This window comes from Euleptes europaea, chromosome 1 (genome assembly GCF_029931775.1).
Source record: "Euleptes europaea isolate rEulEur1 chromosome 1, rEulEur1.hap1, whole genome shotgun sequence".
Lineage (NCBI taxonomy): Eukaryota > Metazoa > Chordata > Lepidosauria > Squamata > Sphaerodactylidae > Euleptes > Euleptes europaea.
This window is the reverse complement of record NC_079312.1, coordinates 158,930,618-158,951,626: the sequence shown is the minus strand read 5'-3', so window position 1 is coordinate 158,951,626 and position 21,009 is coordinate 158,930,618. Positions and strand designations below refer to the sequence as shown.

The window sequence follows — 21,009 nt, the reverse complement described above, 5'->3', positions numbered from 1 at the left end:
GTAGTGGAAGTCTTCTTTTTTCTTCTTTTTATATTGGATATACTTTTAACAATATAACTTTTTTTATGATTGTTAGCAATTGTAGAAATGTATATGTTTATTTGACTTAGAAAAACAATAAAATTATTTTTTTAAAAATGCCTTTTCATAGTCCCGACGCAAAAGGAGAAGTTCCACTCCCCCACACTCACCTGCTCCTTTGTTCCTGTTTGCATAGCCATTAGCATATGCATACCTAAAATGCCTCTGTTGTTTTGCATTGTTCCTTGAGAGGGATTCTTCGAGGCAAACACCAAAGGTCGCTTTAAATGGGCTCTTTAGTAATGCGAAACAGGTATGCGCCAGATTCGCAGTCACTTCCGGAATGACGGTTCAGTGTGCAAAATTTAAAAAAAATATGTGGGGCAATTCAGCCTGGAACACGCTGCTAATTACCATGCAAAAATGGCCAAACATTGCCAATATATTAAATTTTCACAGTAAGTGGAAGAAATGGCAGTTTCTTACACTGTGGAAATTTCTGCACATAAGGCAAGGACTGATCATGGCCAATGTTTTATTGTTTCGAAATCAGGTATTATACAAATACAAATGCTGTTATGCCCCTTGCCTCCACAGCTTATGCAGTTTTAAATTGTTGAATATTCCTGGAGTTGTTATTTCGAATGCTGTTTGCCTCCGTGTTAATAAAGACTACCTACTTATCTGCCCTCCCTCCAGTAGCCCCACGCACTTGATAAATGTATGTTGCAGTGAATAGCTAACGTTTTGTGAACACTGACAATCCCAGACACATTTTGTGAATACCTGAAAACTAAGGTACATTGGTGAATGCTGACAGTCCCCTAAACATGATGGACAACATTCCATTTTTTTTCCATCTGAACAGCGAGGAAATGTTTCTCTGTTTTAGAATGTTCATGAAACTCTTCTAGGACTGCCACTGTTCACTGTGGATGTCAATGTTAATCAGATCCAGAACATCTAGAAGCCAGCCTTTCCTTCCCTCCCATTGCTGTCCCTGCATATCCTCATCTAGGTCCCTTCAGGCCCCCAGTGAGTTCCCCTATGCACTGCCCCTCACTGTCCTTCCCTTTCCCTGCAAGGCTAAGAAGAAAGACCATGTAGTGAACCACAAAGCAGGCAGTGGTCTATGAAAGGCCACACCAAAGCAGACAGAGCTTTCTTTGTATTTGCCTTTGACACCACTCAGACTAACGTGACTACTCCCCTCACATGAATACATGAAGCTGCCTTATACTGAATCAGACACTTGATCCATCGAAGTCAGTATTGTCTACTGAGACTGGCAGCGGCTCTCCAGGGTCTCAGGCAGAGGTCTTTCATATCACCTACTTGTCTAGTGCCTTTAACTGGAGATGCTGGGGATTGAACCTGGGACCTTCTGCATGCCAAGCAGAGGCTCTACCACTGAGCCACAGTCCCTCCTCAACTGTGAATTGTCAAGGGACAAGAAGAGCCCTGCTGGATCTGACTAGTGTTCCATCTAGTCCAGCATGCTGTCTCACACAGTGGCCAACCCAGTTACCCTGAAGGGCCAATAATAGGGCATAGAGGCTGATGCTTTTCCCTGATGTTGCCTCCTGGCACTGGTATTCAAAGGTTTACTGCCTCTGAATTTGGAAGTTCCCTTTAGGCACCAAGGCTAGTAGCCACTGATAAATCTCTCCTCCATAAATCTGTATAATTTCCTTTTAAAGATGTCTATACCTGTATCCATCACCACATTCTTTGGTGGTGAATTCCACATTTTAATCACTGGTTGAGTAAAGAAGTGTTTCCTTTTGTCCATCCTCAGTCTACTGCCCATAAGCTTCATTTCATGTCCTTGAGTTCTAGTATTTTGGGTGAGGGAGAACAAGTCCTCTCAGTCCACTCTCTCTACCCCCATGCATAATTTTATAAAGCTCTATCACGTCCCTCCTTAGTTCTCTCTTTTCTAAACTGGAAAGTCCCAGATTCTTCAGCCTTTTCTCATAGGGAATGCGCTTTAACCCCCAATCATCTTAGTTGCCCTCTTGTATACTTTTTCCGGCTCTGCAATCTCCTTTTTGAGATAAAGTGACCAGAACCGCACACAGTATTCCAAATGAGGCCACACCATAGATCTATACAGAGGCATTATAATGTTAGCTGTTTTATTTCCTATTCTATTCCTATGAATATCCAGCACAGCCTTTTCCCCTGCTGCGGCACACTGAGCCATGTGTTTGTGTGTGAAACAGCCATCAGCAGAGAGAAACTTTTATCTGTCAAGTGAACACAGCACTAATCCATCCATCACCTCCAGTTCTAAACATCCCATCATATTCTAGCATAGATTTGGCTATACAGATAGGGCCAGGTTTGGTTTTCAATGACTGGGCACCCCTGGTGCAAGTTTAGCTCTCACCCAAACTGTATCCCTGATTGCACTCTTTTTACTTTGTCCAGTGCAAGAATACGTTTCCCATCTTATTCCTACGGGAATAAGGAATGGTGTTGCAATGACAGCAAAAAACGGCAACCCTCCTCTCACTGACAGGGATCCCAGAGTCGCAGTACATCCCTCAAGGGTGCTGGCAATACACAAGCCGTCCCTATGTGCAAACCTCCACCTGTTACAGTGATGCGTACCTTGCCAGCAGGATGAACTTTTAGGTCATTTATGCAGGGGAAATGTACGTTTGGTTTGCTGCACAGTTTTCTGCTCTGAATTCTCAAACATCATATGCGTGAGGGATTCTCCCCCCCCCCATTCCAGGAGTACCTTGTGATTAATTAGGCATCTCCAGTGAATCACAGAGGTTCTGAGTCCCTCCCCCCTGAAAACACAGCCTGTTACACTTTACTTGGAGGGGGCGGGTAAGCTCTTAAAAGGACTGTGTGCTTTTGCTGGGTATTCCTCCCCACCTTTCTTCAACAGCTTCCTGCCGGGAGCTGCCTTCCAACCTTTGCACCCTCTCTTTGGTGTCTTCCTGCATATTTCATGAAGGTTTAACTCCCTCTTTTGTGCTTTGCTTTGAGGGAAGGGTTTGGATGGGAGGGACAGACACACGGGAGGGAGAAGCCAAAATGGACTTGGGGAGAGAAACCCGAAGTTAAGAACTATGCATGGAAATAGGGGGAATTTGCGTTGCTCTTGCCTCGAAGCAGTATTTAAATTCGTCCTAAAACAGAATCCTAGAACTGCGTGGGAAGAATGAGGCCACAGCGAAGTCACATCTGAAGGTCAGTAAAATCATGAATAATGCAAGTCCAGCAGGGACTGCGAAGTAAATACCCCTGCATAAATGAACTGTAATGAACTGCCCAGCTCTATTCCCTTCCTCTGTAGGCTTACCAAAGTCCTCCCCAAACATATTTCAGAGGTGATGTTAAGGGTTTTTTACAAAGAAGTCACTTCTGTGTCACAAACTGTGTGAATTGTATAGAGAATCCATGCACTTAAGGTGCTTGACTACGTGGAGCGACCATGTGAAGTAAGAACTCACCTTCTGATGGCACCAGGCACAGGTCATGCCTGTCAGGCTTTGAAAACTCTTGATCTTCTTTTGGCACCGGTCACATTTATTGCCATCACAACCACCTCTGACCCAGACATGGGCTTGGGCCTGCAGCGAAGGAGCAACAAGCGGTCACAGCTGAAGGGGAGGAACCAGCAGAACCCACATTTCTACCCCTGACTTCTAGAACAAAGAAAGGTCCGAGGGGATAGAAGGAGGGAGGGGAGGATAAGAGCCAGGACTCGGGACTTCTTTGGTCACAACTTCCACAGTCAGTTCTCTTCCCTCTCAGCTCTTGGGCTACATTTTCTAACTATTCAGTGAGCTGATGAAACTAACTGTCCAGGAGTAAGGACAGAGCACCCTGGCCTGGATGAGCCAGGCAGGCCCGATCTCATCAGATGTCAGAAGCTAAGCAGGGTTGGTCCTGGCAAGAGCTTGATGGGAGACCACCAAAGAAGTCCAGGGTTGCTATGCAGAGGAAGGCACTGGCAAACCACCTCTGTTAGTCTCTTGCCTTGAAAACTTATGATGTCCCCATAAGCTGGCTGCGACTAGACAGCATTTTCCACCAGCAAGGGTGGCAATTAGCCAGGCACCCTCTATTTACTGAAATAATACTTTTTGAAATAGAAGATTAAAAAGGTAAAGGTCCCCTGTGCAAGCACCAGGTCATTCCTGACCCATGGGGTGATGTCACATCCCAAAGTTTACTTTGTTTGCAGGGTGGTTTGCCAGTGCCTTCCCCAGTCATCTTCCCTTTACCCCCAACAAGCTGGGTACTCCTTTTACCAACCTCAGAAGGGTGGAAGGCTGAGTCAACCTTGAGCCGGCTACCTGAAACCAACTTCCATTGAGATCAAACTCAGGCCGTGAGCAGAGCTTGGACTGCAGTACTGCAGATTAACACTCTGCGCCACGGGGCTCCTAATAGAAGATTAATAAGTACTAAAAGAGGGCCAAAAAGTCTGGAGGTAGCCAACGAGTAGAGGTGTGAAGAGAAAGAATAATGCTTGGAAACACTGGGCAATGACCACTAAAATACCATTGCCTGGGAATGAAAGGAAGACATCGTGTCACCCACATTTCTCAGAATAACAAAAGGGCAAAAAACAAAACAAACGAACGAACAAAAAACAGGTAAAAGCAGCTCCTAAAAGGAAGGAGGGATAGTCTATAGAGGGGACTAGAGGAGGAAACAGGCCTCTCTTTGGCTTTCAAAGAAGTCACAACAGGATTGACGGAGAGTGGGGGGTGGAACGGAAAAAGCAAACACAGGCAGAGCCTGCAATAAACCCAGTATAAAGCAGGCAAAAGGACATAAAAGTCGGTTTATGGATGGCAATGCCTTCCCCCAGCCCAGGACACTCACACTAGTGTCGCGGCGGCTCTTGGCATAAGTGCTGATACAGCTTGGCGGGGCCTTGCGGGCACAGCGCTCATGAACGGTGAACTTGCAGACTGCAGGAACGGGAATGAGAAGAAAAGGTGGATTTGTTGACGTGCCAGGAAAGAGGGACCAAACAAATGCCTCTACAGCCTTGTCCACAGTTGACCGTGGCCTGCCCTCCTAGATTCCACCCCCTCCCAACCAACAGCTGACCCTATAAACTCTTCTCCCTCCCTCCCCTTCCCAGTCCTACTTGCTGCAGCTCCTTTTTTAGCACAGCCAGAACTTCGTAGAGGAGGAGATGAGACATCAAGAGTTATGTCTCACAAACGAGTTTCTGTGTAATAAACGTGTGTCCGGGTCCCTTTTTCTGTGACTCCCACCCCCCTTATTGTTCAATGGGTAATGTGTTTCCCTGTGCACACAAATCATAATACTTTTTTATCAGGAAAGATTAAATACTTTCCCTAGATTACTCTCTGATTGCTGCATGGAATGTGAATGGACAAGTGTCAAGCCCATGGTTGGATACTGCCTGTGATATGATTAGTGATAAGAGACACCAATCACAACACAAACTCTTTCCGTGGCAGCACCACTTGTGAGCCAAGGTTCAGAGAGGCTTCCAGATTCCTTAAAACGTAGTGAACAACTAATCAGAAGACTCTTAGGAACCTTAGCCTTGGTTTGTTTTCATTGCCAAACAACAGCACTGATGGCTAAAATTGTATTAATGCAAATTATATTTCTTCCATATAGTTTGTAAAGTGTACAGTCACAATATAAAGAACGTTTACAACAAGTACAGGTGTCTCACTTCATTTCCAAACACTGCACAAATTGTTTGTATAATGGATACAAAAATATAAATGATGAGTTAGATATTCTCAGATGAGTATCAGTTGTCCATATGTCCATATATTATCGGAACAATGTCCACAAATTTATGCACAGAAGATGCCACTGGATTCCATGAGATGGGCTTCCGGTATCACCCCCATTTCACCTATGCAGGTTTTATCAATCAGGATGGCATAGTAGCTCATAGTAGATGAGATACTATGCCGTCCACTTGAAGAGGAGATACATTCTCTAGCTATTGGATAGGCATCTTGCCTAATAGCCATGAAAGGATTTCTTCCTGATTGATGAAACCTGCATAGGTGAAATGGGGGTGATACCGGAAACCGATCTCATGGAATCCAGTGGCATCTTCTGTGCATAAATTTGCGGACATTGTTTCAATAATATATGGATATTTGGACAATTGATACTCATCTGAGAATATCTAACGGTCATCATTTATATTTTTGTATCCATTACACAAACAAATTGTGCACTGTTTGGAAATGAAGTGAGATGCCTGTACCTGTTGTAAAAGTTCATTATATTGTGACGGTACACTTTACAAACTATATGGAAGAAATATAATTTGCATTAATACAATTTTAGCCATCAGTGCTGTTGGTTTGTTTTCAGACAGGCAAGGTTCAATGAGAAACATTTTTAAATGGGGAAGAAAACATTTACAAAGATTCTGAGGCCAGAGTAGGATTACAAGTGGCTTCCAGAATGAATGTACCTGTGTGTACATTTTAAAAAAGGAAAAAAATAGGCATCTCTGATCTCCAGAAATCACAAGAAGTTTCTGGCCTAGTCAATGTCCAAGTAAGTTTCTCAATAATTTCCCAATAAGTTTCCCAATGATTACACACTATTCCCCCCCCCCCACACACACATCTATTGTGGCAATACTGGCAAGGCAAAGGGAGCTACGCTTTACAGAGCAAACTGGGAAACAATCCCGTTAATTCACAGCAAACGTCCAAGGTTTGACTATTCATGGAATTCTGGATTTGGGCCAGCAGTAAAACTAAAGCATGCTACAACATGTCTTACAATTCGGGTCAATGCTCCTTCACACTGTCTGCCCGTAAACATCATGATTGCATTTCACTCTCAGGACAAGCTGCTGCAATGTGCCAAGCACTCCAGTAATGTCAGAAGCCCCACATCATGTGGGAGAAACATCATGACACGGCCCCTTTCCATGCCCCCATTTCCCTGCATCCCAGGAAGCATGATGCACAGGAAGTTGGCTGGGTTGTTAGTTTTTGCTACGTGACCCGAGACTGTCAAGGGAAGGTGCCACGCAGCAACAGCTCCTGCGTCCCCAAAGTGATGTCAGAAGGGGCCCATGTGAGTGAAACTGACATGACATTTGCTGACATCAAGTTACCTTAAAGGCACATCACTGAGGATCTTAAGTAGTACGCCTTCATGTCCTTGTTAATAAAACATTACAAGAGATACAGAGCTGCTCCTTCTCCAATATTTTGGGTAACATCTAGGATAACACAACCTGTGACGTGACAGCGCCTTGTTGCGTTACACTAGATGCTACCAGGAGGATGGGGGAGAGAGAGGCAGGGGCAAATCCAAGCTTCTGACAACCTGTAGTGGTGCCCTGAGATGTTCTGAAGACCCCTCTTTTTTAAAAAATGGGGCTCTTCTTCCTTCCCTGCCCTCAGATTCTTTCATTTCAAATATAACCTTCCCGAGTCCCTTCCAGGCCATAGTGGTGGAAACATGCTAGAGAACCCCTTGCCTGCGGGAAAAAAGAACAAATTCACCTGTCCTCTCCCCACCTGTATCCCAAGGACACAGTGACTCACTCACAGTTGCAGCGCAGACCCTGCTTGCGCAACCCCAAAAGAAGCGTCTCACACACGTTGCAGTAAACCGGGCGGTTAAAGTGCTTCAGGCGCCATAAGTGTTGTCCATCGTCTTTCATGGTCTGAAGGCAACAGAGAAAGGCGGCGGTTACGAGAACGGCAGGTTATGTTTGCGTGGCTCGCTGAGAAATCAGAACTCCTCAAGAGGAGAAAAGAAGCTCTAAACAGGTCAGAATTTCAGACAGAAATTGCAATGTTTCTAACGGCTAGGGGTGGGGGGAATGACATTACAAGTGTATATGTAAGAGCCCTGAGAGCCAGCATGGTGTAGTGTTTAAGAGCGGGAGGACTAATCTGGAGAACGGGGTTCAGTTCCCCACGCTTCCACATGAAGCCTGCTGGGTGACCTTGGGCCAGTCACAGTTCTCTCAGAACTTTCTCAGCCCATGCAGAGGCAGGCAACAGCAAACCATCTCCAAACCAGCGTGGTGTAGTGGTTAACAGGGGTGGTTTGGAGCGGTGGACTCTAATCTGGAGAACCGGGTTCGATTCTCCACTCCTCCATATGAGCGGCGGATGCTAATCTGATGAACCGGGTTGGTTTCCCAACTCCTACACATGAAGCCAGCTGGGTGAACTTGGGCTAGTACTGCTCTGTTAGAGCTCTCTCAGCCTCACCTACCTCACAGGGTGTCTGTTGTGGGGAGGGGAAGGGAAGGTGATTGTAAGCCAGTTTTATTCTTCCTTAAGTGGCAGAGAAAGTCAGCATATAAAAACCAACTCTTCTTCAAACACCTCTTGCCTTGAAAACCCTATGGAATCATTACAAGTTAGCTGTGACTTGACGGCAGAGAGCCCACACACCTTTGGGTCCTCAGAATATCCTGTCCCATGAATACAAATGCTACGTTAAGCTTCATAGAAGAGAGGAGTTTGCACACATGACTACCCAAATAGCCACAACACTGCTATGGGCAAGAACAGTACTGTGGGAGCTTCATTGCTGTTGGCGTTAAGCTTTGGGAACAATGCAATGGGATTTTGCTGTTTGATACAGCTGTTACTAGAATGGGCCATGGCTTAGTGGTAAAGAACATGCTTCACATCCACAAAGTTTCTAGTTCATTCCCTGGCATCACCAATTAAAAGGGTCTAAGGCAGCAAGCACTTCCTCTGGTTCGGGGTCAAACTGAAACACGACACTAGGGATTTTCAACTTTTTAAAAAAGACAAATAGCAGCTCAGAGGGACCCCGATTCAGATCAGGGTCACTGCAAAGGGGAAGAAGGGGTTTGCCCCTTTTGCCCCTACACGGGTGTATCAGCCAACTTGCTTAGTTATTAGCTGTCCACTTGTCTTTTTCCCCCTCTTCCAGGATTGGTAACGTTCTGGGGATTGGTTGGTTTTGATCTACAAAACAATGCAGGGATGGAAGGGTTAAGCTCTTCTCTCTTCACACCACACTCTCTATCCAAATTGGTCTCCACCCAGCTGCTGTTTGTCTTTAAAGATGTTAAGAGGATCTGATCACGGATCTCCCAGTATCTTGTCTGTTTTCTCCAAGAACCAGAAACAGGCACTGCAGTTAGAAGAACCTACAGTCTGACCTGGTAGAAGTCAATCATATATATTCAGTATTGACATTTCCCCCCCAAACAGGGTGCACCTTGAGACTGTTCCATGGTAGCCTGTAGCATAACTGGGTGCTTCTGGCAAGAATCAACTCCTGACTCGAGTGTCTGAGACCAGGGAAGACCGTACACCTCACACCCTCGATATTATGCAGTGGCTCAGGGGTCTTCCGATCCCCTCCCCCCTCTCCTGCCCCTTGCCCCTCTCACACTTACAGCTTCCAACCCCAGCAGCACCAGAAGGGGGACAGTTGTGGCACCCCCACGGAGCCACTCGGACAGAGACACTGTGCCGCTGCCGTCATAGTCAATCTCTCGCATCATCTCCTGGAGAATCTGAGTGGAAAGCGGATGGGGGAAGAGAGCGTTAGGGGGAGCAGTATCAGAGATTGCTGCATTCTGTTCAGCTCCAGTTAACATATCAGTCATGTCTTCTTCCCCTACAGTTTAAATAGGAAGTCTCCTGAGGACAAGGCATTCTCCCCCTAAAGGTGTGCCAAAGTCTCTGCAGTTATTTCCAGAATATATTCAGATTCAGACACCTTTATTGGCATAGAAAGGACACTGATATAAAATAACAATGGTACAAAGATATATAATAAACACTCTATCCTACGAACATAACAATAAATATATCCAACAGGCGACTATGAGCTACAATAGACCCCGGCACTCTATCTGATGATGAAGCCAAGCGCTTTCAAATAACCTAGGTTAATTTTATACCATTTACTTAATCGTTACTCTTTTGTTTTGTTTTGATGACAGCCATCAGAAACTCTGCCACATGTTCAGTGACAGCAGGAATCTTGTCCTCAAGTAAAAATTTAATGATATCATGTGTTGTATTTTCTGGAGGTGTAATATGGGGATTTATTAATTCTAAACGATAATTATGGTACAGGGGATAATGCAGAAGAATATGTTCAACTGATTCTGGTTTTGCCATCTGGCAGGTACAAATTTTTTATTCCAGGGTATGCCACTGTATCTGCCAGAAACTATAGCAGATGGGAATATATTTAATCTAGCTAGCATGAAGGCCCTGCGCTGGAACGGGTGAGTTAGGCTGGAAAAATAATCGGCCAGTTAGTTTTTTTGAAAAGTAAGGCCAAAATATGTAGGGGAGCAGATCTTATTTGCTCCTGCAATTATATTCTGCGAATCAATATCCCTAATTCGCCCTGAGATTGTCCGGAGGATATAGGCATCCTCGGAATTAGCCAGTCCCTCAATATCAATGCCTAAGGTCTTGATTTTCTTTTGAATAAATTCAGACCATTTGGATATATACGGGTCAGTGACCAAACTGGCTATAAGGCTGTTTGAGGGGGCACCAAAATGTACGCGCAGCCAAAACTTGATAGTTGAGATCCAGGCTCTGCTTTCAATAGAATGGAGGCCTAGTTCCGCACAAAGTGTATGATAACCAACCAAGTATACGCCGAAGAAATGACATATTAATCCCTTCTACCTCCTTGTTAAAGGCCTGGATCCACACCGGGGCTCCATACAATAGATGCGGAATTAGTGTGGTCTGGAAAATTCTTATGGCCGCAGGGACAAATTGGTTCCCATTTCTAAAATAAAATTGGGCAATAACTGAAAGTTTACTCTTAGTTGATAGCTTTACATAGCTCGCTCCCTATGTAAAGACCAGTTCAAGTTGTAGGAAAACAGTAAACCCAAGTAGCGGAATGTTTTGACTTGTTCGGTTTCCCTGTCCCCAATTCCCCAGATCTCCTGTCTCCATGATCTGGAGAAAACTAATATTTTTGTTTTGGTATAGTTAATACTTAAAAGGTTTTTATCACAGTAAGAAGCAAAGGCTGATAATGTCCGCTTCATGCCTATTCTGGTGTAAGAAAGCACCACTGCATCATCTGCATATAGCAATATAGGCACATGGTAGGAATTCAGCTTGGGGGGGATGGTTACCTTGATTAAACGTATGGGATGGGAGGTCAGAAAGGAATAAACAAGGCTGGGGCTAGAATACAGCCTTGCTTCACACCTTTGGTGACTGGGATCTTATTGGTCAGGGACCCGTTGTTGTCTATTTTAACTTGGCAGGTGTTAGAAAGGTGGATTTTGCGTAATAGCCATAAAGGCGTTGATCTATTCGCAATTTTTCCAATTTCTCCCAAAGGATTGGCCTGTTAATAGAGTCAAAAGCGCCTCGAAGATCTATAAAGGCCACATATAATTTCACTTTGGGGAAATGAAGATATTTTTCAGCCAAAAAAGACAATGTGATGCAGTGGTCTAAGGTCCCAGAATATATCAAGATGCCACCCTTCCACTCCTATCAGTCTAGAGTCCTCCCACCTTCTACAGTGGAATATGAACACTAGACTTGGGGAGGGGCTGTGGCTCAGTGGTAGAGCCTTTGTTTGGCATGCAGAAGGTCCCAGGTTCAATCCCCGGCATCTCCAGTTAAAGGGACTAGGCAAGGAGGTGATGTGAATTACCCCTGCCTGAGACCCTGGAGAGCCGCTGCCAGTCAGAGTAGACAATACTGACTTTGATGGACCCAAGGGTCTGATTCAGTATAAGGTAGCTTCATGTGTTCATGTGACTTCACGTGGTGGCACTGAATGTACAGATGGATGAGGGGACCGGGGCTTGCATGGCCACTCTGTCTCGGAAAACTTAGAGCAAGGAGAGACTACCCTCCGACAATAATCCCATTAAGTGAGGAAAGATTTCATGCATCGACCTCATTGCTTGCCTTAACTCATTCCTCCCTTGCTCCTTCCCTACTGATCAGTCCTCCTCCATGAAGGCACATGGCTTCAGTGCTTCCCCTTCCTGATGCCAATGTGCAATGTTGGAGTTGAAGACAACAGCTCATCCCCTTGCTTCAGATGCTCCCCATTAATCCCAACAGATAATCTCAGAGGGGTACACATTCCAGACCCTGTCGTTCCTGGCTATCTGCTGTGTATCTGCCGAACAAGAGTTGGGCATGTAAACTCTGAACTTACCGGTTTAAGTTCAGTGACATCCCATTCCAGATATTCAGCCACCCGCATCATCTGCGTGATAATGCGATCCACCTCCTGCCGAAGAACAGAGTTTCATGCTAGCATTAAAGGAGAGTCTGACAAGAAAAGGTGGGAGTACAGAATTTGGGGGCATGCAAACAGATCACGAGGAGGGAGGGGGTAAGCAGAAGTCAGCATTATATCTTTGCCCGCACAGAAACGGGGTGGCTGCCATAGTTCTGGCAGGAGATGCAGAGATAGAGGAAAGCTTTGCCTGATGATCTTCTGCCAGACATGCAACAAACCAGGCACGTACCCATATGATAGGTATGGTTCAGTTGGACTAGGATGGGAGGATACACCAATCATGCTACTGTAAGGCTGCATCCACATGGCAATGGTTTTTCCTTCCACTGCCACTATGGCCATTTATGCATGGCTGTTTCCTCGCAGTCACCCTGCCGACTACTTCGGGGCTTTGCCTTGATTATGCATGCATTTTCCAACCGACAGAAGTCGCCTCCCTCTCCCTGCGCATTTCTGCACATTTTGCCCGGGTTTTCTGGATGCTGGCTAAACACGAATCCAGAAAATGTGGACAAAATGCACAAAAACATGAGGGGAGAGTGAGGCGACCTCTGACGGGCAGAAAATGCATGCACAATCAAGGCAAAGCCCCAAAGTAGTCAATGGGATGACAGCGAGGAAAAAGCCATGCATAAATGGCCTATAAATTCAGAGGGCTCTGCAGTGGCAACTGAGGGGCCCACACAATAGTTTTCCCAGCACTTTCCTCTCTCCATAGCCCTGCAGCTGTCATTTCCCCCCATGCCACTGGGGGGCTTTTATGGGCTTTTAAAAAATCAGTCACTAACACACCAATGACAGGAGCCCTGTGGCGCAGAGTGGTCAGCTGCAGTACTGCAGTCCAAATCTCTGCTCATGACCTGAGTTCGATCCCAACAGGAGTCGGTTTCAGGTAGCCGGCTCACGGTTGACTCAGCCTTCCATCCTTCCGAGGTCGGTAAAATGAGTACCCAGCTTGCTGGGGGTAAAGGGGACATGACTGGGGAAGGCAATGGCAAACCAGCCCGCAAACAAAGTCTGCCTAGTAAACGTTGGGATGTGACGTCACCCCATGGGTCAGGAATGACCCGGTGCTTGCACAGGGGACCTTTACCTTTACCTTTAACACACCAATAGCGCATTATCAATTTTAAGCTATAGCAATTTTTTTAAACCCTCGGGTAGCACAAGGGAAGAGGAAGGCACTGGCAAACCACCTCTGTTAGTCTCTTGCCATGAAAACCCCCAAAAAGGGGTTGCCATAAGTCAGCTGCGACTTGACGGCCCTTTACACACACACACATCACAAGGGAAAAGGCAGCTTTGAGTGACCACGGAAAATGGCGCTGAAATGGGCAGGACCTGCCAAAACATGCTCCTTCGCATCCACACAGCATGCAAAGGCACTTGGACTGCGATCTTTCCCAAAAAATTCTACCAAACCAGACCGGGGGGTGGGTGGGGGAATCACAGCAAAGTAGGGCAAAAAACACAAAAACAGAATGAATAGAAGACGATGTCATGCGGATAACTCAGAAAAAGTCTCGCTCCCGTTTCCAGTTTAGACAAGAAACAGGGGCAAACCTCTGTGTGGAAGCAGCCTAGGAGACAACATAGATCGATCTATCCTGCATGTCAAATGTCCTTTTCAAAAAGAATACATTAATGAAAGGGCAGAAGCTGGAAGGGCTGGAATCCTAACCAGGCTGAGACCTCCTCTAGGCTGCGAACCAAAAATCAGGGCAGGATACTAAGAAAGGGAGAGTGGCGGAAAGGATGAGGAGTCCTTAGGAACATGAAACAGAGGTAGAGATGGCAGCTCAGGACCACCCTAAACCTGACCACCCTGAGGCCACCCCCACTTTAAAGCCATTTAAAAATGTTGGGAGGGCAGCATGGTGAGCTGAGTCATTCCCCCCCCCCAATGCCTTATCAAGTACCAAAACAGCTGCACCCTCCCCCATGGCTGTTTCGGCACTTGAAAGAGAATATTGGGGGGGGGGGACGACAAGAGCACCATGCTGCAGCCTTGCCACGTTTTTACATGACTTGTAAAATGGTGGTGGCTCTGTGGTGGCCACAAGGATGTTGTCACATCTAGTTTGGCCCTCAGGCAGTGGAGCTGGGGCACCATCAACGGCCTTTTATGCACGGCTGCTTCTCTCACCGACATCCCTCTGATGACTTTTGTGTTGATTATGCATGCCATTTCTGACCATCAGAGGTCGCCTCGCTCGCCCCCTGCATTCCCCCACATTTTGCCTGGGTTTTCAGGGACCTGTTTTATCATGAATTTGAACACGCGGGGAAACGCAGGGGGAGAGCGAGGCGACCTCTGACAGTCGGAAACGGCATGCCTAATCAAAGCAAAATCGTTGGGGGGGCGACAGTGAGGGGATCAGCCATGCATAAAAGGCCAACAGCAGGGAGATACAGATCTGACCTGTAAGGCATGCTTGGATGTTTTCTTGTACAGTCTTATTGAAATGAAGCTTGCAAAGGAGAACATTCACACTAGTTCATGTTTGTGTGCAATTGTGTGCATGCACGTGTGTGTGGGGGGATACCCTCTCCATTTTCTACTTCTGCCAGTCTTGACATTAAAAGCGCTAGTTTCAAAGGCTTAGCTTTGTAGGATGGAGGGGTGGGGGTAGGGATAACCAAGATTTAACCTGTCGCTTCTGAACGTCTTGGACTACTCACTGAACTGTCGAGCAGGCCGTTGCCATCTTTGTCATACAGCTTGAAGGTGACTGTGGGAGAAGAAAGAGGGGAAAGAGAAATGAGGGATTCTGGATTGGAGATCATCAGGGGCTTCTGCTATTCTGAATGCCCAACACAAAGCTGCCATTCTTTTGGGGCCCAATTGTCCAGCTATGTTCTATGGAGGAGAAGTACGGCTTTATAGTAAGCTCCCCTACAGTTTTGGGACAGGATAATTTCTCTCCCACAAAGCTCCCTACAATTATCTTTCAGAAATAGAGCAGCCACAGACTGAAAGCAATTCTCATGCAAGGAGGGGGTCATATGACGGCCCCAGGAATGCTGGAGAGAAGTGTTTTGTTGTGGGGGGAGGTACCCCAAGGGATGCCAAAATGGCTTTTGAGTCTGTGACAAAATGAACTGGTCAGCTGTTGCCCTGACAAGGATGTTCTCATTTCAGCAGGGTGAGGATGAAGCGATGGCTGCACTAAGGAACTGCTAGAGACAGATTTCTCCCTGTCAACGTTTGAAACGCGCACACACCCCGAAAAAAGGTCAGGATTTGAACTCAGGTCTCGTACTACTTTTCCCTCTTGACTCTTTTGCAGTACTTACATTCAAGCTTGTCCTCTGGCCTCCCACCTTCCAGCAGCGAGAAGTAACAGGAGACATCATTGACGCAAACAAAGCCACAGGCTGAAAAGCAGAATGAGGTTTGAGGTAAGAGGAATCAGACAGTTGAGGGGCTTCTCTCTCTCTCTCTCATGCACCATTCTCCATATTCCAAATAAACATCCAGATTATTTCACTGCTGCTTTGCGTAGCCTGTGCTCAGAGGTGTTTGGTACTGCATTCTGGCCGCAGTTTACAAGCATTGAGATTTTTGTTGTTTATTTTATGGAGGGCGGGAGAATTCCCCGCACCCCTCTGCAAGACAAAACCACGTCAGTCTCCTTACCAGACAGCTCTGTCGCCTCTGTTGTGTCCTGCCCTGCCGTTGTCTGGAAGGACATGAAGAGGTGGCGGCAAAGTTCATCGGAGATCTCGTCTGCCTCCAAGTAGGTTTTTAGGAAGAGCTTGAAACCCTCAAAGTCTATTGACTGGCAACGACATCATCAATGGGGGAGTAAACAGAGAAAAGGAGGTGAAGGGAAGGAAAACAGTCAATGCAGCTAGAACTACCGGTGCAGTCTATTGCAAGGCCAAGTTGGCAAAGCTTTGCCTGGCTAACACCACCGTTACTTCTATGCTTGACTGACAGAGCTGAAGAGAATCTCCCTCTTTCTGCCCCCATCTAATGGGGATGAACTAAGCGCAAGGAGAGCGGTGATAAGAAGGGGAGGAGTCAGCACACAGGACGAGCAGGAAACTGACAGCAGGAAACGGAGATCAGGCAGGAAGGAGCACTTGGGGTAGGTGAGGCAAGAGAAATCACAGGGTAAGCATATGCCCGCTCACTCCGCCAATGTGCTCCCCACTTAAAATGGGGTTGTCAATATTGCCTGGAAAAATGCAGCAATGCTTTAGTACACTTGAGGAGCCTCTTCTACGGAGAGCATTTATGCTAGCACGACTCAATTCCTTTCCATCTAAGGTTTTATACGGGAGATTTACTAAGACTCCCTTCATCAAGAGGGTATGTCCATCTGGAACGGGCCAGCCAGACTCCTTACAACACGTTATCTTAGATTGTTGTTTACATGACGAACCCCGTAAAAATATTATATTACCCTTAATCAGCAAACGGATGGCCTCTTACAGAACAACCACATGGCAATTGTTGCTGAATGACATTTAAACTGATGTTACGGTGAAGGTGGCGGAGTTTTTGGCAGAAGCTGTTAAGGTTAAGATTCAAACTTAATTTTAATCTAGATATGTACTACCTGGTTATCTCTGACCTTGTGTCCATCAATATTATGCCAATAAAGGTTATCTGATTCTGATTCACAGGATAAGCTTTGGATTGACATAGGAAGGGAAGGCAAAGGGAAGGCCCGACAGACCAAGCAGGAGACAAGAGAGATGGGAAGAGTACGCTGGATATTCTGGTCAGGGAATGGCTGAGGTGGGAAGTGGTGCGCAGGGCTTGGAATGGAAGACACATTTGCAAGATCCCCTCATGTGCAAACATATTTGAGGCAAAATTCCTTTCCTGGAACGAGAGATTCAGCGCTCTCCAACCTGGTCGAGGTAAGAGATTTGAGGGTGGGTGGAAGGAAAAGAGCTTACTCACATCTCCCTGCAAGTGCCTGGACAATGTACCCTCTCCATAGAATTCCTGAAGGACATCCTGCACTTTCTTGTTGGTATCTGTAGGGCAAAGAAACCAGAGAAAATGGTACAGTCCAGGAATCCTGGCACGTGGCATGCCTGTAGGATGTAGTAGGCAGGACGGTGGAGGAGGCTGGCAATGAGAATCCTAATTCTGAAAGGGAAATGGGCACCGGCAAACCACAGCAAGACGACAAATGGCAGGACGCAAGGATTTTCACAGTCCTGATCACGGGACACGACGAAAGTTCATGTTTACCCATGCATCGCTTGGGAGTAGTGGGCCAAAATTTTCAGCCCAAGGGAGGTAGATATCTAGAACCCTCCTGACCTTGCCAAGCTCAGCAGAATCCAAAGTCTTTCCCCCCACAAGCTCCTTCATGGAACTGATTTCCACCTTCCTCCATATTTCCCTGTGGTTACCCGGCACAGTTTCGGTCTCCCACATGCAACAGCAAGTCAGTTATCATCATGCCGGGGTAGTGGTGGGTGGCCCCCAGGACAAACGGACCCTTTGGCAATACCACAAACCTCCCTTAGACTGGCACAGGGATGGCTGGTTCCCCCTTCTCAATCCCACTTGGCTCAATGACACAGGAGAGGCTGATATACCCAATTTTGGGGATTATGTCCCAGAGTGACCTTCGGTTTCGGATAGGGATATCCCTTTTATAACGCAAGCTTCCCTCTTGCGACGGTCATTCCTACCAGCTCTTCCTCCCCACAGGGGGGTGGGACCAAACTACAGCCACAGAGAGAGAAGGAAAAACAACTTACAATCAATGTACTTCTGCAGCTGGGTGAACTCCTCCGGGCTGAGCGTGGCCCACTCCTTGCTGTCGGACATCGTGTCCTCCTTGTTCCACTTGACGCCTGCAAACAGGGGAGTCAAGGAGATCTTGTGAGGCAGCAAGGGATGGAGATGAAACAGAGAGAGAGAGAGGGGGGGTGCTTTGGGCTCAGTTGCTCTCTCCCTCCTCACGCTCTCTTGACCGATTCGCTGAGCCGGCACATTCTTCACTGGCACAATTGGTTTCCCGAGCAGCGACCGGGAATTTCGCCACCGCACATGCAGCCACAGAGCAGGCAAGGCTCCAGCATCACAGCCGAGGAAAGGGAGAAGTGCCACCGGCAGATTTAACCCCCGGAGGAACACAGCTATCCGAATGTCTGTGCTCTCGATCCAAGTGTGATTGGAGCAGAGAGAAAAGAGGGTGGCGGGGCATCGCCAAATTGGGAATAGACGGATCCTTCCCAGGAACGGCCTCCACACTTACACTCCTTGTACCTCACCCCCTTCATTGGTGACATGCTCACACATGCAGCCTCTTAAAGGGACAGTTCCCCATTACCTGCATAAGTGGGTGGACAGCTGGCAGACCACTTGCTGCATCTTTTACCCCAGAGCAAGCCCATTGCCATAGGCCACCCTCCTCACACACGCCCAGGGTTATAAAGGTCCCCGGCAGAGCGGCTCCCAGGCCAGGCAACAGGCTAATGTCAGGACCGTCCACACTGGAAGGCAGAGGGGAACGCAGTCTGGCAATTTATATCCTTTTGCTTGTGGATGGTGCCAGCCCCAATCCCATCAATATTTAATGGAGGAGTCACCGCGCCAACATTTTGTGCATTATTGCCGGAAGCGCCGCACTGTTTGTACACTCACTGTAAAAAGATGCGATCCCGCCGGTTACTGCAATGGTGGGAATTTGCAGGGAGCCGGCTTCGCTGGCGCCCTTCACCTGCTCACTTCCACAAGGAAACTCATGGAAATTGAGAATGGGACTGGAAAGGTATCCATTAAGAACTCAAGAATGTCCCTCTCTGACTGGGTCAAATTTTCCTCGAGAGGTAGTAAGTGCTCCTTCCCTGGAGGTTTTTATGCAGAGGCTAGATGGCCATCTGTCAGCAATGCTGATTCTGTGACCTTAGGCAGATGATGAGAGGGAGGGCATCTTGGCCACCTTCTGGGCATGGAGTAGGGGTCACTGGGTGTGTGTGTGGGGAGGTAGTTGTGAATTTCCTGCACTGTGCAGGGGATTGGACTACATGACCCTGGTGGTCCCTTCCAACTCTATGATTCTATTCTATGAAGAGTCCATCTCGCCCAATGGCTTATGGCCAGCAAAAGCAACTCGGGATGCTTCAGAAGACACACTCAGCAATGCGCTAATTGTGCCCCAGACTGTTCCTCACTCACAAATTCCAGCAACTTAATGCTTAGAAAGAGGATCTGAGCAGGAAACTGCCCTCCCTGACCACTCTAACAGCTAGTGATATCTTTATCCTCCATTACACTTGTTCAGTTCTCCCGTTATTGTTGTTTTTTTAGCCCATTTATACTCTTGGCCTTCACCAACTCCATGGCAGTTAGTTCCAGAGATCAATATGCTGCATGAAAAAAATGCCTTCTGTTTAATTCTAGAAGGTACCCCTGGGATTACATAAAAGCTTCAAGAGCAATTCAGTTTTTCCTATGATTGTATGCTTCCCCACCTTCTCAGCTGACTCTCCCTGGAGACAAACAAATGCCGTTCTTTTCAGTCCTGCCATAGTGCTTCTGAGATGGGCTGACCAGAGCCCTAGGTGTACAATTGCTTTTAATACCTTTGGCTGGATAGCATTTCAAGCATTGTTTCTGCAATCCTATCTAAGCACATGGGCAGTTTCTGCTATATACTTACAAGCTAGGGGGAGTAAGTGGGCACACAAAAGTCAGAGGTATTTCAAAACGGTACAACCCCCTAAATATGCATGTAAACCAAACCGATTTGCACAATCTCTTCTAAATATAGAAATCTATTTTTTCTTCTAAAGAGTACGGTCCCAAGCAAAGCAATGGGGAGGGGCTGTGGCTCAGTGGTAGAGCCTCTGCTTGGCATGCAGAAGGTCCCAGGTTCAATCCCCGGCATCTCCAGTTAAAGGGACTAGGCAAGCAGGTGATGGGAAAGTCCTCTGCTTGAGACCCTGGAAAGCAGCTGCCGGTCTGTGTAGACAATACTGACTTTGATGGACCCAAGGGTCTGATTCAGTATAAGGCAGCTTCATGTGTTCATGTGTTCAACTGGATTAAATGGATTTAGAAGAATATAACTCAGTTTAGAATTACACTGTTAACCATGCAATCCAATGCATATTTACTCAGAAGCAGGTCCCATTGTGTTCAGTGGGGCTTTTACCCAGGTAAGTGTGCACAGGATAGCACCTTAAACCCAGGTTTTGCCTCTGCTATAAGGTCCCTATGTGGCCTTTGGCAAGCCACCTTGTTCATCCCTACCTATGCAATATACTTACGATCTTAATAGGGTACTGTAAGGATCAGACTGCAAAGAGCATTAAATGATGCCACAGTGTTAATATTATAGAGTTGGACTCATTCTGGGCCATTCTCTCTTGAGCGTATTAATAGTAACCGTCAATTCAACAAGCACACAAGAGTTGAAGAGAATGAGCCACAAGGAAAAGAGGCAGGGTTGTGGTTCAGTGGTAGGGCACATGCGTTGCATGAAGCAGATTCCAGGTTCAGTCCCCACCGTGCTAAATTAAAAGAATCTCAGTTAGCCTGTGTTGACCGTTCTCTGCCAGAGAGCCTTCAGGACTACTGCCAGTGAGAGTAGACAGAATTATAGCTAGATGGGCCAATACTCTGATTTAGTAGATGGCGGTTTCATATGGTCATAATCCTAGCTCCTGAGAATGGAGGAGATAACAGTCCTGGGGATGGACTAAGAAAATATAAGTATGGACTTCTGGTACCAAGGGGGGCAAAGAGCTGTA

General features: G+C 46.7%; 1 protein-coding gene across 1 annotated transcript in view; it reads right to left on the bottom strand.

Moving 5' to 3' along the window:
* Positions 1–18,648, bottom strand: part of DGKA (diacylglycerol kinase alpha) — a 34,398-nt gene extending 15,750 nt beyond the window's left edge. Inside the window, exons 1-11 of the mRNA XM_056853773.1 lie at positions 18,585–18,648; positions 18,010–18,105; positions 17,195–17,271; positions 15,917–16,058; positions 15,574–15,654; positions 14,959–15,008; positions 12,190–12,264; positions 9,419–9,538; positions 7,576–7,693; positions 4,879–4,967; positions 3,495–3,614 (exon numbers count right to left, since the gene is read on the bottom strand). Of these exons, the coding sequence (XP_056709751.1) occupies positions 3,495–3,614; positions 4,879–4,967; positions 7,576–7,693; positions 9,419–9,538; positions 12,190–12,264; positions 14,959–15,008; positions 15,574–15,654; positions 15,917–16,058; positions 17,195–17,271; positions 18,010–18,105; positions 18,585–18,648 (1,032 nt within the window). The remainder of the gene's footprint in view (positions 1–3,494; positions 3,615–4,878; positions 4,968–7,575; positions 7,694–9,418; positions 9,539–12,189; positions 12,265–14,958; positions 15,009–15,573; positions 15,655–15,916; positions 16,059–17,194; positions 17,272–18,009; positions 18,106–18,584) is intronic.
* Between the last annotated feature and the right edge of the window lie 2,361 nt (positions 18,649–21,009).